General features: G+C 40.6%; 1 protein-coding gene across 6 annotated transcripts in view; it reads left to right on the top strand.

Annotated features, from left to right (window-relative positions):
* The window catches only part of PLA2R1 (phospholipase A2 receptor 1), a 50289-nt gene extending 38460 nt beyond the window's left edge, over nt 1-11829 (top strand). For 2 of the 6 annotated variants that reach the window (XM_010406901.4, XM_039555063.1), the window contains exons 28-30: nt 236-412; nt 1100-1129; nt 1351-11829. In XM_010406901.4, the coding sequence (XP_010405203.1) occupies nt 236-412; nt 1100-1129; nt 1351-1568 (425 nt within the window). In that variant the 3' untranslated portion in view covers nt 1569-11829. The remainder of the gene's footprint in view (nt 1-235; nt 413-1099; nt 1130-1350) is intronic. The other 4 variants (XR_005602338.1, XR_005602337.1, XR_005602336.1 and 1 more) reach the window with 4 other exon arrangements.
* The last annotated feature ends 1017 nt before the right edge of the window (nt 11830-12846 follow it).

The following is a 12846-nucleotide window of genomic DNA, read 5'->3' as shown; positions in this document are numbered from 1 at the left end:
GCATGTAAATGCTTTTTTTTCCTTCTTAAAGATGCACTACAGACTGTCTTCTGTGTTAACTACATAGGATGTTTTTAAATCCTTCAGAAGAAAAAGTAATATAGTGGCCAAACAGACAAAAAATTCTGGTAATCTGTAGTACTATATTTTTTATGTGAGTGTAAATCTAACTGAAACAGAAATATTTATCAAAATACTACTCTATTTTGTAATAATTTCTGACTTCTGCCCATAGATGAGACAGTCTCCTGGTTTGATGGCTCTCCTTTAAATTACTCTAACTGGGGCATCAGAGAGCCTGAATTTGATCATCTCAAAGGGAATTTCTGCATCAGCTTGAGGACCACAGATGGAGTCTGGCAATTATCTCCATGCAGAGAAGAAAAGGGTTTTGTATGTAAAATGGATGCAGGTATGTGCTTCCATAAAAGAAGGCAATTCTGTCCTTATAACTGTTGCTTTACTTGTTCCTTGTTGCTTGCTTACTTGGTGTCAATTTTCATTTAATTAATTCTGTACCTTGGCACTGGAAAAAAAATACCTCTAAAAGCCCCGGCCAGCTGGGGGTGACCTCTGTTTGGGGAACCTGGGCAGCCACTGCACCAGTGCCAACTGCAGGAGCCTTCCTGTGGCATCAGGGTGACCTCCACAGCCCCTGCTGGGAGGGCAGGTCCAGCCTGGGAGAGCTGGACAGGCACCACAGCAGTAGGAATGTGGGTGTGTGAGAGAGCTCAAGCATTTCCAGAGCCCACACAAAATCCCTCAGTCACTGCTGGACCCACTAACCAGATTGATCTACCTCTGCATGGTTCCATTCATGAATTTGTACTTTAAAACTGGGTAAACACTGCTGCTCATCCTTGCACAAATGCCAATTAATATATTCCACCAAATTAAAGGGATTTTAAATAACATACTAGATTATGTTTGACTTGGCTAGTTGTAATAACATTGACATGAGTCAAATTAAACAAAGAACAGCCTATTCTTGTTGGGTTTAGGTAGACTGTCTTCTCAGTACCCATTTTAAAGTGAGTATACATAATAACCTCTGTTACCTCTGTGGGTCATTTTGTGACCGTTCTGGATTTTATTTCAGATATTGATACAACAGAACTCTCTGAAAAAGGTAAGCTCTGTGCTTATTTTTTTTTTAAATAAAGAATAATACACATTTCGAGCTGATATTTTGTGAGATAATATTTTTCACTGTTAAACCTGTAATTTAAAATGTGTGACATATAAGGAGTAGTAATGTGTTTTCCATAAAACAGCTATATATTTATATTTAGAATTATCTATAACTGTAGCTATATTTGAATAATAACAATTTCTATTCTTCCCTTTCAGCATCATATAGTGGACTTGTAGTTCTGGGTGTTCTTGTGACATTGGTGATGTTGGCTGCCATTTCCCTTTTCCTGTGGTGCCTGCACAAAGAGAATAATCAGCTCTTCCGCAGGATACTGTGGGTCAGAAACGCCTATTTGCTACAGATTAATGCTGATAGTTCTGCTTTGGAAGAAAGCATCCTCATTTCTGACTTTGAGAGAAATGAGAACAATTAATTGATCAGAAGTAGCAAGTGGTCTTGTCTTCTGCATGAAACTTCCCAACCTACAGGGGTTTTCTCATCCTTGAGAGTCCCTCGGGGTGCCCATATCCTGAGAAACCCTCACAGCCATCAGTATCAATGCTGGAGGAGCTCCCAGCCTTGGAGAGCTTTTGCTTTGTGGCAGGATAAGGTGAGGATGCAAGGCAGAACTACGGAGAAATTTTCTTCTCTGGGACAAGCCAGGAATTGAAAATACTCATAGCCCATAAACCTCCAGCCACTCACTTGGAGCAGTCATGTTTGAGGTCCCAGAGCAGTGGGCATTTTCATGCAACTTTTTCCTTTGAGCACTTTTGGGCCTTTGTGTTTTGTTTTTATACTTCACAGAACCTGCTTATGAGCTGGCATTAAAATTTGGCCTTGAATTTAGGAACTCTGAAATTTATTCCAAGGATTATGAGGAAGACTTTTTTGACCTTTTTTTTTTTTTTTTTTCCTGGCAGAACAAACAGTTATTTTTTCTGCAAAATGAAAAGTTATTTGGGTTTGGCCTGTGACGCCTAGTTCACGTTATAAAATAAATTAGTGTAGAGTTATAAGGGCGTATGGGCTTTCATCCTGAACTCATTATTTCATTCATTTGAGATGCATCCAGCATCCTGTTAAAGATTTAGCTATGTCATCTCTCACCTAGATTATTTTAGACATGGAATCCCATCAACCTTGCTTAAAAACATTTTTGGGCAATATCTGTCTGAAGGAAAAACCCCTATTAAAAATCTTGCTGAAGTTATGGAGCAAGTGGCTTTTCTGTCCACCTGCAGTGTTTCTGTGAGCAGTATTTGTGGACACTCTGCTGAGACCCTGCTCTCCAAAGCTGAGGGAACATGTGGGGAGCCACGTTGCTGTTCCCAAAGGGTGCTAGTCCTCTAACCCCATGTAGCAGACGCTTTCCCTTCCAGTGTTTGTACTAAGGTGCTAAGAAAGGAGATGGATTTTGCTGACCTGTTGGTCTGCAGGCTGATGGCTGTGAAGGCGCCAGCTCAGGTCTCTGTACTATCTCAGTTGCAGCAGTCCAGGACAGAAATGCTTACTCTCCCTGGGATTCCCACCACCCTAACCTGTCCTCCACCCACCCCTCTGAAAATACCTGGAAGCTTTTCAGGGATTTTATTTTTTATTTTTTATTTTTATTGAAGTGTGGAAAACCAAATGTTTAATGATGGTTCCTTCAGAATGTATTTAGTGTTGTTTTCCACCATCTCTAAAAGCTGCCGCAAAGGGCTGCATTTGTTGTTCAGTTTCTTGGTTTCCTTGTTTTAAGATGACTCATTCTAAAAATTTTGCAAGAGCCCTGAGATGGAGGTATGTTCCTCAGAATTAAGCAAGCAGCTCCTGCCAACTGAAATGTTTTTACACAATATTTGTGCACATGCACAGGAATGTATGACTGCCTTTTAGTTAGATTTCACATGGCCAAAAATTGCCTGTTCATGCCATAATTATGTGTAGGGATATTTAAAAAAATTATCTAGTACATAGAATATTTCTGTGCTGGTTTACAGAACTGGTTTACTCTTTTTGATGACTTCTAATGTTGTAGCTATCACAAGGTCTTAATCTGAAATTTTTTCTGTAATATAAAATATAAATAGGTTTTCTGTCTACCTCCCATCTAATGGTTTGACCCCATATATTAGTCTTCAGTAATATTTTAAAAGTTTTTGTTTAGTCCTCTAGATTTATCTATTGGACTGTTTTTTTATTTGCAGTCCACTATTAGAGTTTGTGGACTGCAACTTTTGAGTTCAATTGCCAGTAATCTGTTGTTTACATGTATTTACTGCGATAGCTTCCTTACCACCAAAAGAAAAGAAAAGGCTTATGACCTTTCCCCATGAATATTTCACCTATTCAAACTACAGGTGGAGGAATTTAAACCAACAAACCCCCTTCATCACATTCACTGACAAGTGTGTAAATGCTGCCTTCTTACAGTAAAGCAAGCAGAGCAGCTTGCAGGGTGGTTTTTGTTTGCAAGAGTAACCTGTGTCATCTCTGAGGACTTGTATTTACCAGGCTACAATGCTGTTGATATTATACAGACTCTGGTCAGATTTTGATGTGGTTAATGAAGTTGTATTTTTTCACAAAACTTGATATAGATGTTTTGTCAATTTTCCTTGAGGTATGTTTTATTCCTTAAAATATATCTGAAGGGTAAGGGCATAATCAATAAACCTAACCTCAAAATAGTGATTGTTGATTAATGTTGATGTAGATGAGCTCGTATTAAAAAAAGAGTTCAAGCAATGTTTTCTTCCTACTTTGAAATGGTTTTGAAGGAACAGACCCTTAGATATTTGTTTTTAAATCTTTCATCGTTTAATTTTTTATAACTGCAGAAATTATTCACTCAAGAATGTAATCAATGATTGCTTTCTAGTCTTCCTTTTGGATTTTGTTATCAATGGCTTTCAATTTTTTTCCCTTAATCAGAGGTCTCCTATACTGTCCCTGATCAGAGTATGTGGTGACCATGGTTTTACTGCTGACCTTGATGACATTGGCAGTGAGATTCACTGTATTATTTCAACTGGAAAATTAAAGCGTGACTAATAGTTGTCTGTGCTGTAATTTTTCTTAAATCTTTCCGCAGCTTTACTAGGAGGAGGGGCTTTAGTGTCTCGTAAAAGCAGTGCCCAGGCTTTGCACTGGATCATCCTGTGTGAGGACAGCTGACTCCAGCCTCCTTTCTAGCTGTGTGACTGAGCTAGACCTGGGCACTGCACATGATCTCCACAGACTCAGGTGGTCTGAGTGCTTCCCAGGGCACGGACGAGGATGTCCCAGAACATGTGTGCAAGATGTGCTGGAAGGAGGTGGGAGCCACAGCACCATCAGTAAGGATGATGGATGGAATCATGGCACTAATTCACAGATACTCTTCCAGCCTACTGCCTATTCCATTCCCTGCAGTAGGGAGCAGGGGCCATCAGGGATGAGTGATGGGCTGGATGAATTTTCCTGCTGAATTGTGGATGCTGTGCTGTGTGGGAGCCTATTTGTATCTGTCACAAATGAGGTGGAGCTCTATGGACTGCAGTACGGCAGCTTCCATGGATAGCACCAACATGCTTCGTATGTTGGAGAACTGGGTTCACCAGGGCCTGAATAGGCAAGTGAATGTTGCAGGGGGTTTTGCCACATTAGCTTCTTTCAATGTTCTTACCCAAAGAGAAGTGTTAAATCTTTTTGTACCACATCTTTCTTGGGTGATGGAAGGGTGTCCCCACCAGAGACAGGTACATTCAGGTCAACATGACAACATCTTTGTCTGCCAGATATTGGGGTTTGTCAAAATTCTGTCTGCTTGTCTCTGCAGATGCCATTCCAGGAGAAAATTTACCTCCTGGTCCCTTTAGCAATCTTTGCAGCATATCTCTGAGGAAAAGAGATGTTCAGTGCAGCTGCCACATCCGAGGTGGACACAAGTCTGTGATGGGAGCATTTGTGTAGTGGAGATGTCCAGCATGACCAGACAGAGCAAAGGGTTGTTGGGGCACAAGGTTTTAAGGGGGCAGCATGACTCCTCGGCAAAGCCCTTTCTGGCTGTGCCTCTCCTGGGCGCTGCCCTTCCTTGTGCAGGGATCCTCCTCCCTTCTGCTCTCCTGCCTGCGCTACCTTCGTGCACACACACACACACACACACACTTTTGAGGCTGGGGCATGATGAAGGAGCTGTGGGCTGTTTGAAATCTGTACAGTCCAGAGGGATCATAGGGAAAAAATTGGGGTTTGCATGCTCTGTGACATTGGCCCAGCTCTGGTTCCCAAGGCACCGTTGCACAAATTCCCATTTAATTTAACCCCCTGCTTTTTTCTTTCATCATGTTACCTCTCCTTCAGTGTAAGTAACAGGCATCCTCAGTCTCTTGTAATAATAAACCCACTGTAATGAAAACCATGGCATACACTTCCTCCAGGGGATTTATTTGGTTAAGAGCTAAATTGCACACATTCAGCAACTGGGCTCTAAATCCTCAGCTCAAAAAAAAAAAAAAGATTGCAAACAAACCCACCAAAAACAAATCCACAAAAAAAAAAAAAAAAAATAGAGGCCTCTACTTGAGCTATAACAATATTATAATATTTCCTTTGGAAACTGGTGGAATGTTGGTTTTAAATCCCTGCAGGCCAGCACTGATACCTTACAATCTGGTGCAGCCCCGATGCAGATGTGTAAGTAACCCTCAAGAGCAAACCCGCAGGCGTCCTTGCTGTTCTGAGATGGAATGAATTAAGGGGGATGGTGGTGCTCGGAAACCCGGTCTCGGTTCGGCCACTAGATGGTAGTGGCACACACAGAGCTGACAAAACGAGCTGTGCAAGAGAAAATATCACAGGGATCTGCTCTGGATCCTTCAGAAGTTTAGTTAAACAAGCAGCAAAACTCCCAAGTCACAGGACAGCAGATAACTGTGTGGGTTCTCAGCCATGGCCACAACGCTATAAAATTGTGTTCAGATGGCTTTCCAAGCCTCAGTGTTCCTTCTCAACTACTTTATTGGGATGCATTGGAGTGCTCGGAAAGGGATAATGCAAGTCCTTACATTGGTATGTGGGCTTTTCATTTCTATGGTGAGTAAAGTGAAAATCCACCCGGGTTCCTAAGTAATATATAAGCATGTCTTTGTGTTATATTTTGATTCTGGTGCCTTTCATGGAAAGGCAAATCACCAAAAATGCTTCAGCTATGTATCTCTCTGTTACTGGATTTATTTTAATATTTTATTTCTTGACCGTATCAGTGCAGGCATTTACTTACTACTTTTCATAGGAAGTGAAAAATTAAGACCTAGAAATGACTGCGTAAGTAATCATTCCACTGCACTGTTGAAAGCAGATTTATTTTCTCCTTTTCCAAATTTATTCCTTAAGTTGCCCAAAGCATAAGAGTTCCTGATCCCTTTCTACATCCATTATCTTTATGCAGGATGATCATGATTTGGATTTAAATCTTAGAGACTTAACCATAAAAAAGGGCACTGAGGATAATTTTGTAATCAAGCCTCACTTCAAAGCCTTAGTTCTTATAATCTTATTTACTTACACTGCAGCTTTTCCAAGACTTTCCCAGTCCTGTGATGAAGCAACTGCATTTGTCTAAGGCAGTGTACTAGACCCAGCCTGCTGCAGTACTTAGGAGTAACAGCATGGTAATTTGTAACCACGGAAGTGTTTCTCAACTGCAATTGTTTCCAAAAGCGCACAGCTAGAAAACAGCAAAAATACTCCTGCTACCTTATCCTACTTCTTTCTTAACCTCAGCCTAAAGACAAAATTTCTACTGTGGTTCTCAGAAATAAATGCTTGAAAACATTTTCTTTTGGTGAGAACAACGGCTAAACTTGTAGATACAAAATAAATCTTGAAATGCAGAGTGGGCTGAAAGTCCCTCTCCTCTCCATGCTAGCAAAGGAAAATGAGGAAACCTGTCTTTCTGAACCATGCACAGAAAGGCACTAATCTAACAGCCTGCTACATGCAGAGGTGGATGACCAGCAGCAGTGGTGGTTGTCACTTGGTGCAAGAAGGCCATCCAACACCACTGTGTGGACCAGGAGAAAGCAATAGCTGGGTAAGTGTCTCAGAAAACATGGGAGGACAATAGCATCCCTGTATCTTTTCAGGTTTTTATAGATGAATGCTCATGTTTAGAAATTAAAAGTTTCCATTTATTTTGTACTTTTTTTTTTTTTAACTGAACGCTGAAAATTATCCCAGCAAATACGTTCCTCTTCTGCAGCTATTTATTCAGGTCACTTGTTCTAAAGCATGATCTCAGGCCTTTGATCCCAGCCATAACCTGATCAAATCTGCTTTGCCATATTTCTGCCATAAACCTCGTGTGCACTGTAGCTGAGAAGCACCTGGAAAGTCCCAACAGAGCTGAGAACAGTCAGACTCCACCTCATCAGCAGCTTTGGGCTGCGTGGCTTCACTGACGCTGGATTTGGGACACCATCCCAGAGCTTGATGCTTCCAGGTTCATTGAGGTATGCAAGCTGAATCCCTAACATTGCACATTGCCAATGAGCTGGAGTACACAGACTTTTAATATAAAGTAAAAGAATATTCTAAGTCATGTAAGGCTTCATTTGTTATGGTCCCAACCCAAATCTGCTTTGTCCATATTAGTTTCTTCTGGTAAGTTACTCTTCATGCTAGCAGGCTTACGTGTTATGTACCTGAAATCTGACAACTATCTAAATGCTTATATGACCTAGGCATGATATTTCTGGTATTTAATATTCAAGAATACCAGAAGGATTCTTTCTGAAAAGGTAAGAAGGTAATATTTCTGCTGCTGCATAGTCTTGTGGAACGAAAATTCTGCTGAGGGGCAAATTGAATGACTTTAATTATTGTTTCAAAAGCAAATCTTCAAGATGGAATTATACATATGGGATACATCGTGGCTATAAGAGACATGAGGAACTATTCAGTTAAATGTGGAAATGTATCAGAACAGCTCTGTGAGGCTTTCCAGCTAGAAAGAACAGATACTTAGAATGCCTACAGAAACAGTGGCTACTTTACCCTTTAAAATACTTGTAGTATAAATAGCAGAGTGGCTGTTCCCCTCTCACCATTTCCAGGAACCTAGCTGATGTAGCCTTTATCCCTGCAGGCTCCTGGAGTGCCTTGTCCCACTGATGTGGCACCTCTGGAGCATACACACCACGTGTCAGGGTATCTGAGTGTACTTAAGTTATAGAAGAAGGAAGAAAGCCAATGTGGGCTCTTTACTTCATCTGGTCTTTGACCATCCACCCCCCCTCAAACCTTCCAGAATTTAGTCTGGGCTGAGGATATGGTTTTTCATTAGTGCTATTTACATGTAAATTTGCTTAATTCTTGTCTGATTGAAAGAATGTAAAGTGGAAGTTGCATGAGTCTCAGCTGCTCTTACAGGTTGTTCAACCACTTGCTCTGATGTAGCGCAAAGCAAACCCTCATGGAAGGAAAGATGAAAGGAAGAGCCGTTCACTGGTGAAAGCAGGAAGTATAAAGAGAACAGGGACCAGATATTCCTGCTATTTGGGAAGACTAGAACAAGAATTAAGTGACTGAACCACAGGAGGAAATACTTGATAGGTAACTGTGGGGGTAGCTGGGCTGACAGTAAGCAGCCAATGCAAGTGGTAGGGTCAGTGTGCACTGGTACGTTCAATAGCTGTGATCTAGAAATAAGCAAATCAATCCACCGTGGCTGCTGGGGATTTGATTCAGAGCCCTGCTGGATGGCCCTTTCAGGTCACCCTGGGTAAAGATGAGTAAGTCTGACCTGAAAATATTGGTGTGCATATGTTTGTGGAACTGCTGATGCATCATCCCACTGCCTTCTAGCCCAAACCTACCTTCCAGCTTTCTGACCCACACAAGTGTTCAGCAGCCAGAATTCAGGATCTCTGGGCACAAATGCCATGCAGCTGGGACATAAGAAACACCTCCACTTAAATTTGTGGTTTCCCTCTGGATAGAAAGAGGCTGTTTCAAAATTGGTGATTCTGAATCATCCAATTCATCTTCTACGGCAGCCAGTGGGACACAGGCACCCAACTTGCTCTGGGTACCTAAAATCCAAATCCAGGGTAAAGGATGTGAAGGTCCATAATCACTACCTAAAGAGCACGAAAATAGAAGGATATGTGCAAAAAATGAAAGCTTTTTTTGGTTTTGTTTGTTTGACACTCTTTTTTGGTTTTTTCCTGGTTTTTAGCCTTTGAAGTCGCAGACCCAGGTGATGGGATGCCTGATGACCTCTTTACTCAGACTGTACTTTGAGGATGTTTCTGTGATGCACCTTTGAGTGGTCCAGTTGCCTCAGTGAGTCTGGATCTGAACCCCAGGTGGGGACAGCCTGTGGGGAGAAGCAGCAGTCCTCCCTGCTATGCAGGAGGCAGCAATGTCCCAAACTCCCCTTTCTTCCTCTTGTGTAACATGGTGGTGGAAACATCAACTTCCTGCACAACAACTGCCTGGTTCAAAGCACTGAGATATGACTGACTGTCAGGACAGCTTTTGGCAGGCTTACAAATATCTGTTCCTAGCTCCATGTGGATCTGCTGAAGTAGGTCTGTGGCCAAATCTCGTTCAAGAGCTGTGGGATAGACTGCAAGGCCCATGACACTTGAAACAAAGCCATAAGCTATGAGAAAGGGCAGGAATGGTTGACCCCAGTTCTACCAGGATCATAAAATAATTAAATTTTTCCTTTATAAAATTTGATACATTTAATCCATTTAGATAACAACAGCAAAATGAAGAAAATTATTTCTGATGTGGACATTCTTCATTCTTTCTGGAAAAGATATTTAAACAAAGCCCTAACACAGCTTGGAGGTTTTCTGTCTCCCTTTGGGGACAGAGGAACATTCATGGGATGCTGAAAAAAGCTAGAAACCTCACACTGGAGCATGTTCCCAAATATAAGGACACCCAGAACAGATGCAAAACTTAACCAAAGGTGCACAGCGCTATGTCAGTGCCAGTGTTTATTGTTTTTATGATTGCATTTTTAAGCAGTCATTCTTTTGATCCATACTAACTGCTGGTCAGGGAAAGAAAAATAAAGCTTACACAGAAAATAACAAAATTTTCTGGCTGGAGGCCAAAACTTCACAAGAGAATACTGAAGTCTAATATGTTTTGTTTGACGTCTTTGTTTCTGATAGATGTTGACTGAATTCAGGAGGATGACAGCACTTTGAACAAAACCAGCTGGGGAAGTCAGTTTGCTAATTATTAACCCTCTAGGGAACAGACTGGATTGGAAATGTGCATTCCAAACATTCTGGGAAAATATAAAACCTAATGTAGATCTCTTTGGAAAATAAATACTTACTACTGTGGTTTGTATTTTTAGGAGGAAGGGAGGAGACAGCTTATGATATATGACTGAAATTCTCAAGATGGGTAATAATTCAGTCTTAGACTTCTTTTCTCCCTCTAGTAGGATTCAACAGTCCTGAGACTGAAGTAAATCTAACATTAAGGAATTATTATAGGGAATGAGGAGAGGTTGTACATATATTGTGATAGAAATTACAGGGGGAAAATTACCATTTTTCAACAAGAAAAGGGGGGATTTTCAAAGCTGTTAAGTGGGGAAAAGCATCAAACTTTTCTGTGCCTTACAAAATATTCAGAAGCTACTGTGATAACTATTCAGATACCCAAATGTAAAAACATAAATACCAAAAAGTAAAGAAAAAAAAGTATAATCGTTTTTAGACAGTAGGCTTGCTGTGACATATTTACATCTCGTTCTAACTGGATGTTCTAATCTTTCCTCTGTAACCTGGCCAGAGAGGTGGCTGTACAGAAAGTACAGGGGATTTTTCCCTCCATTTCAGAAGTTTTAGGAGTAAAAGAAGAGTTAGATATGAGCGCTACACCAAAATTCGGTGCAGTTCAGTGTTTAACTAGTGCCAGGCTTATCTAAAATTATAGCATGAAATGGAAAAAGAGAAAAGAGAATAAGGGGGGGTGGAGGGGGTGGAATCCCGGTAGGAAAAAACCCAAAACTAAATGAAACAACCAAAGATCAAAGACAAAAAAATTTGGAACAACTTTCACAATTTGCTTAACATTGGAGCTGTGTTCCTGCTTGACACACTGGCTGCAGCACAGGCACATCAGCTGTTACAAGTAAGTGCCAAAATAGATGTAGTAGAATGCATTATTGTTTAAAACAAATAGGTCATATGGGATGCTGAACTGATTGTTTTCTTCCCTATAGTTTAGTGTGATGACATTTTAGGTGTCAGATCATTAAAGAAATACCTTAGTGTTAGGCAAGCTTTTTAAAGTTAAACTGTTTGACAATTAGTTTAACATCAGAGCCATGCATATTTTTGCCTTTTTAATGGTGTAGGTGGTATTGCATGCCTAGGTAAAGTGCTATCCCATAGAGAATGTGGTAGATAGCAAAGTACCTTCTAAACTTGTTCATTCTCTGACTATTTGCAACTCTCTTTAGTTGCTTTGGCATCACTTGTGTGTGTTTGTGTGTGTGTGTGTGTGTGTGTGTACTGACAGCTGTTACAAATGATGAACTGGAGTAATTATGAAGTGTGCCATTTCCAGAGTGCTGCAAGAGCCCACTGTCCCTCCCAGGACCGACTTAAATTGCAACTGGTTATGTAAAGTGAACACTTAGAGTATTTTTGACAGAAAGCTAATTAAATTCATGTATCCCAGAGTGACCATGAATGAGAGTCCTAATTTGTTACTACACACTTCAAGATTAGAGGGAAAATCTACACATTTGCACAAGAATTAATGCAAAAGAGACCCAACCCGGACTGAGTGTCAGCTGTATTCAGTTGTGAGTCCTGCTGCGTTCATCCTGCCTGTGTGACAGTAAGAACAAGCCTCCAGCCAAGCAAACAAACCCAACAGGTGCAATATTCAGTATGTTTGGGCATTCTTTGATTAGGTAGGTACAATACTAGTAAGTAGCCAAATGACAGGAAAGGTTAGTCATTGAGTCCATGAATAAATCAGTTTTTATTTCTCTGTTTCATAGAAAAACTGGGATAAGTGAAAGGAAAACTGTGCTTTTTACTGTTGAGGTGTTTGGTGGCAGGTACAGGCAAAAGAATTTGCCCAATGCTGGAAGCTGGGGAGCAGGTCCAGGCTTTGTTTCTTGGCTTCACTATCACTATGTCATCTTGGCCAACTCACCTTGTTTTTTGCTTTGAGTTTTCCTCCTATAAAAATGGAGAAAAAATCTTATTCTTTGGCAATGTTCTTTTGAGAAAGATTGCCAAGTACCACACAAGCTGCAAAACCACCACCTTGTTACTAAGGGGAAACCCCCTTGCAGGAACAGTGTGAAGTACCTCATTCCATCACTGTTTCCAGGCTGCTTCCAAGGCCAGACAGATACAGGTTTTTTCAGAAAATTGTTGGTAAAATTTAATTTTCAAAGGGTTTTTCCCCAACTAAACTTGAAGGAACTTTTGTTCTAAATTCAGGCTAATAGCAGCAACAGGAAGGGGCTAAAATGACAGTGTAGAGAAATGGATAAATTAAGTCTATTTTCAGTCATGTGTTGGGTTAAAAATTTGAGATTATCATCCCATACTTTTCTATTAGTGTTCCAATGGTGTTAAATGACAGCATTAGCAATCTTTCAAAATCCACAGTATTGTTTATAAAAATAAACTAATTGAAGGCAAAGTGATCTCTAGCACTATTTGTGTTTGCTCATACTTTGT

Source organism: Corvus cornix, chromosome 7 (assembly GCF_000738735.6).
Source record: "Corvus cornix cornix isolate S_Up_H32 chromosome 7, ASM73873v5, whole genome shotgun sequence".
In the NCBI taxonomy this organism is placed as follows: Eukaryota; Metazoa; Chordata; class Aves; order Passeriformes; family Corvidae; genus Corvus; species Corvus cornix.
This window is presented reverse-complemented; position numbering and strand designations above follow the sequence as displayed.